The 5,961-nt window shown below is 37.6% G+C and overlaps 1 protein-coding gene across 1 annotated transcript; it reads left to right on the forward strand.

Moving 5' to 3' along the window:
• Nucleotides 1–5,648, forward strand: LOC108256693 (free fatty acid receptor 2). Its single transcript, XM_017453826.3, has 2 exons — nt 1–1,886; nt 4,098–5,648. The coding sequence occupies exons 1-2, from the start codon at nt 1,728–1,730 to the stop codon at nt 5,085–5,087; spliced, it is 1,149 nt and encodes a 382-aa protein (XP_017309315.1). The 5' UTR covers nt 1–1,727; the 3' UTR covers nt 5,088–5,648.
• The last annotated feature ends 313 nt before the right edge of the window (nt 5,649–5,961 follow it).

Here is a 5,961-nt window from a genome sequence, read left to right on the forward strand (position 1 = left end):
TTCAGCTTTAGTTTCATTATGATGTGCTTATGGTCTAATGCTGCATTGTGTGCTCGCATAGTTGCATTTCTTTAACCCCTCTCTATAATACCCACCTTCTCCCACACCAACTGGTCAATTATAAAAGGCTTGCAGCAACGATTGGGCAAATTCCTGCCTTTCAACAATTAGCCTTCTCTCAGCGAAAAGCCATGTCACAGAGAAATCCCGCAGATTTGATTGATCAGTTGTTGATGACCAGTATAATTTAACCCTGATTACACAGCACAGTGATGTATCTATGGAAAAGATTATATGACAGTTTCCAATACCTACTGGACTTCCTGGCTACACCACTGAGACAGTGTACCCTTTTCGGCACACTCTATTAACATGCTCAGAACAGTGTTCTCCTTTCAGTATTACTTGAGCAGTAATGCAGAAGTATTTAACTTTTTGATGTTTTGCTTCTACAAAAGCTGTTATAAAGCTGTTCTATCCAATTATTTACTATGGTTTTGAAAACAGAGTGCTTTGCTACTTTTGCATTTCTAAAGACTTTTAATAGTTTTATGATTATTGCTACAGCCTTTAAGATTTATGAGATTTTGTTCTGAATGTCAAATGTTTTATGATTTATGTGTCTAATTGAGTATATGATTATGATTATTATTCCTGAGGGATCAGTGTCCATGATGAGTTTAGAATTACCATCTGTTATTAATTCAGCTTTCTCTGAAATGTGACTCAACTGTCTAGACACTTTCACATGTGTGAAAGTATAGTATATGTTCTTGAAAAAGTTATCAGGACCTAGTTATCAAAGGTTAATCACGACAGCTGGGTCATTTGAGAATTTTGTCAAACCATGAGATGGAAGTGACAGAGAAAGGCATCCAAAGTGTGAGAAAGTACAATGACGCTTTGGAACCACAGGAAGGTGAAGAGAAAGAAAGATACATGGCCCGTCACCAAAAAGTATGGTGTTAAATTGCAGAGAATTGTTTCTGGTTTTTCACTTCATATGCTATTATTCACACTTTGTTGTGACAGCCAGCATCACCAGACAGGACATCATCCAAAATCTGTATTATTTCCATAATCATGATATTAGCATACAGTCTGTAGTCCAAGAATCCTTATATATTCTGGGCGAGCCAGCCAGGAGTGGCCATTTAAATGAACCTGGGCATCCTTGGGCATCATAACATTAAAGGAGCTGCAGGAATATCTGGTAAGTTCTGGTCACTCCCTGCTGTGAAAATGGGCGAAGGTAAAGCGTTGATGTGTATGGCGTTAAACACTTGCTTAGCAATAGCAGGAAATGACAGCTGTCCTGAGTCAAAACATTGCCCATGGCCATATATCATCATTTTTAATTTCATGTTATTACATTGCTTCGTATTACATGGCCGTTCAAATGTGTAAATGATGGTAGAAGGTACACTCATATGGCATCTAATCATGGCACTCATATGGCAGTTCCCATGCATGAGATGCACTTCCGCTAAAGGGATGCATCTGTTTAGTGTCAGCACAATTAAACATTATATTATTATTATTATATTTGCATGTATTTATCAACACTACATTTAGATATAACCAATCCTGTACCTCTATTGTGTCATATGTGTTTTATAGTAATCTCTGTTTATCTAAGAAATATCTCAATAATCAGTTATACGTTCGCTTCCTGGAATGTTCTGAAATAAGTCTACTCTGCAAAGCTTGTGAACTTGGCAAAGCTGATGATCAAATACCACACATTCACACAGTGTCATTTAGCACGTAAAAGGGGATGTAAGTGTCCCTTTCAGTGTGTGTCAAGATTTCCAAATCATTATATAGAGCACTCATCAGTTTTGTCAGACACATCTAAGCAAGAAATGTCGCACGAATTAACCAAGGTAAGATCTTGGGTTTATTCGTCTAACTCTGCAGTATGTTCAATATTATTCAACTTAATTATTTTTATAATCACAAATATACTCAGACTTACTCTAATTCTGGAGTTAAACCTCACAAGGTTGATAATAAGTACAGAGGTCTAGAAGTACAGAAGCGTTTACTTTAGTGTTTGTAAATTGCAAATTCATTGGACTCCAAAAACGTGGCTTACCTTTCATACGTGATCAGCCTATTAAAACCTATTCAAACATGATCTGAATTTGCCATTTGGACAAGCTTGCCTCTAATTGATCTATTTTAGCATAACTATTGGTGCATTTCTGATACAATTTTCTGTCATTTCTTAGCCTTTCATAAAAAATAAAAAAAAAATCATTCCAATACTTCGTCCATTATAATCCCTACATTCAAAGAACTTCTACAAGCATTCTCAAGGAAAATGACTAGGAATTGCAATGTTCATACAAATGAAGTTTAACCCGTCCCTCACCTTTTACCTTACCTGAGACAGATCTGTTCAAAGTGAAGTGCTTAGGTGAGGTACAACTGTTGAAACTTCTGCAAAAAAATAAAAATCAAACATAGAGCAACTCCAGTGTCTTGCCGTTCTATTAAAGGAGTGGGAATTTTTTTGCATTTATATTAACTTTCCCCAACATTATATAAATTCTCCCTGGAAAGGCTTTCTTCTTATTAACATTAGAGAAAACCCTTTACAATGATGATAAACTTGAGCAGCTTAAATAATTAATGCCTACAATGACTGAAGTTTAATAGTCACACTTTGTACCGCAAAAAAATCTTTCCATTAATTCAATATTTTATGTTACAGCCATCTACAAAATCTTTATTACCAGGCACACATAATGTTACATTCTTAAAGGTTCTTTGGCTGTTTCTCTGGGAGAATCCTTAAAGGTTCAGGATCAAATCCTACAACAGAACATTTCTTCAGAAAGAACGTATTTTAGGAAGAACACTTAACTGTACAAACTATACTTTACTTAACTATACAAGCATCCATTTTCTAAGAGTATATTAAACTCACAGTGTTCCAGATTTACCTTCCTACTAGTATCCCTTCCTGATACAACTCTTTTTTGGAAACTATGAACTTTTACGGACCTAAGAAGAACCATTTGAAGAATGTTTTTTTTGTTTGTTTCCCTCTGAGAGTGTATTAAACACTGTCAGAGTTATCTTCTTATTTGTATCCCTTTAAGAAAGGTTTATTAGCTGGACCTTGGATCTAAACTAAGAACCCCTGAAGAACCATTGACGAGTGTAAAGCCTTAGGGTTCTTCTGACCAATCCTGGATGCACAACGGACTTATTTATCAAGACAGTTCATATAAAATTTAAATACTTGAGATGTTCTAGGTATTAAGAAGAAAATAATTACAAATACATTGGAGATAGGAGAGGACGGTGTTGCCACTTCACGGCTCCAGGGTCCCCGTTTTGATGGACTTGCTACTCTAAATTGCCCATCAGTGTAAATGTATGTGAATTTGTGTGTGCATGATGCCATGTGATAGACCTGCATTCGATTCAGGGTGTATTGAATAATTGAATGATTGGGAGTGTGCACCACACACTTCATGGGATAGACATGATGGAAGGGTTCTTGGCTTACAAAGAAAACAGCAATCTGTTGTAGGATCCGACCTAGAACCTTTTAAGGAACTGAAAGCCTTTGCTGTGATGGTGAAATGATGTTATTTCTAAAGTGTGTAACTGGAGCTTAACAGTTATATAAACTGAGATTTGTAGGAAAATTACTCTGAAAAGTACTGGCAACACAGAGACTTTTTTTAAAAAAAGAAGGTAAGCCTCTTGTGGAATTCTGAGCTGCTTTAGAATGAAGAGCAATTCGTCTTTTCAGTGCATGCATGACCTTAGCTTGAGGGCCTTTGCTAACTGGTTGTCATTCAACATTTGAGAGTTTCACTCAGTTTTCAGTAAACTGAGAGGAGAAATTTGGCAGTTTTATCTGGCAGTAATGGATGTTGAATTTTTGTGTTAGTAACTATGGAAATAGAACTAGCATAAAGTAGAATTGCTCTTCAAGCTAAATCTTGTATCTTTTTTTCTCGGTTCTCAATCACATAACCTAGCAGTTGTGAACTGAAATGGTGAATTGAAGCGAATGATACTTTCTATTAAAATTTTAATGAGAATGTTTCTCTTTCTGTTGATTGCCCTAAAAGCCAAACATGGTGTGGACAACAGATCTGAGCAATCTGGTCCTGGCGGTGGATGCCATCACCCTGATCGCAGGTGTTCCTGCCAACCTGCTGGCTCTCTACACCTTCATTCAAAAGGTGAAGCAGCGATGTACGCCCATCGATGTGCTCTTGCTCAGCCTCACCATCTCAGACCTGATCTTCCTTTTCTTCCTTCCGTTCCGCATGAAAGAGGCGGCCGACATGGAATGGACCCTGAGCTACTTCCTCTGTCCACTTTCAGGGTTCTTCTTCTACACAACCATTTACAACAGCACCTTCCATTTAACAGCTATCAGTGTGGAGCGTTATCTGGGAGTGGCGTTTCCAATCAAGTACAAACTCAAGCGACGTCCTCGATATGCCGTGATCGCCTGTGTCATGTTCTGGGTGGTTTCCATGGCCCATTGCAGTATTGTCTACATTATGCAGTACTATAGGCACAATAATGAAAGTTTCACTGATCCATCCAAAAAGGAGGTCTGCTATGACGGGTTTAGCGATGAACAGTTGAACACCCTTTTGCCGGTCCGTTTGGAATTGTTCCTCGTGCTGTTCTGCACCCCTTTTATCATCTGCAGCTTCTGCTACATCAAATTCATCCACATTCTCTGCCACTTACCTAACATCAAACCTAAGAAGCGCTTCAGGGCCATTGGGCTTGCCCTAGCCACCCTCCTGGTCTTTATCATCTGCTTCATGCCTTACAATGTGTCCCATGTTGTAGGTTATATTAAATGGGAGAGTCCTGCTTGGAGAGTGTATGCACTGCTCCCCAGCACCCTGAATGCCTGTTTGGACCCCCTCGTTTTTTATTTTTCCTCTTCAGCACTTCGGGGGACTTTAAAACACCTGATACAAGGATCCAACAAGCGGAGGCACCCCTCCGGCTGCCGGAATTTCCTCAACTGTCCCAAGTTAAACTGTACTGCGCATGAAGAAAGCACACAAAGTTCCAATGACACTTCTCACTAGAAGCGCACAATCTATAATCGCAGATAAGTAAAAAATTTTTACCGGCATGTTATAAGGGTTGTGCAACCATTACATTTTACAAGTCAACCAATCATTCAAAAAAGTAGTTTACGGATTCTAATAAACAACAGCAAAAAAATGTCCAATCCTGTGACAGTTAAAAGCCATACAGCGGTTATGAATGACATTTCCAGCTTCAGTGTTTCTTTAGGCTATACAATTAACAACAAAAATGTAAATCAATCAGTCCAGTAAATGTGTAAAATAATAAATATGTGTATCTTGTTACACTATTTAAGGATATACCAATCCTTATATTGCATATGGACTACATGGTGGCTCAGCTGAAATGTCTGACTTTGCTAGTAATGAGTGCGCAGCATGGAAGCTCGTGTCCTTCAGCAGAGAGGTGTCCTTCCTTGGCTAGATAATACAATGTCTACAGCAGTGACTGAGGGATATTCCCAAGTTGATAATGAACTGCCACATTCGACTGTGGTATTGTAAATGCCACTTCAGTAGTGCCTGAAAATATTCATCCGTGCTTTTTGGCCACTTGTGTTTTGGCCATTCCTATATATATATATATATATATATATATATATATATATATATATATATATATATATATATATATATATATATATATATATATATATATATATATGTGAAATTTGAACGTGGCAGTTCATAAATTTCATAAGCTATTAATACAGGGTGATTCAAACTATGTTAACACTGTACTGGTAACATTTTTCTTTACAGTTCTCTGTTGTGGCTTTTCGAAGCATTCAGGTTACATTTTACAGTCCGAAATCAGTAACTTACCCTACTTGTTTTATGATGTTACTGTGTTTCTACTACACAATTTCAG

The sequence above is a fragment of the Ictalurus punctatus genome, chromosome 23, assembly GCF_001660625.3.
Source record: "Ictalurus punctatus breed USDA103 chromosome 23, Coco_2.0, whole genome shotgun sequence".
NCBI lineage: Eukaryota > Metazoa > Chordata > Actinopteri > Siluriformes > Ictaluridae > Ictalurus > Ictalurus punctatus.

Excerpts from the sequence above, each read along its gene's own strand:
- LOC108256693 (XM_017453826.3), top strand. The coding sequence starts at position 1,728 with ATGATCAAATACCACACATTCACACAGTGTCATTTAGCACGTAAAAGG. Across the intron at positions 1,887-4,097 it reads TGTCGCACGAATTAACCAAG|CCAAACATGGTGTGGACAAC; the intron begins GTAAGATCTTGG and ends TTGCCCTAAAAG.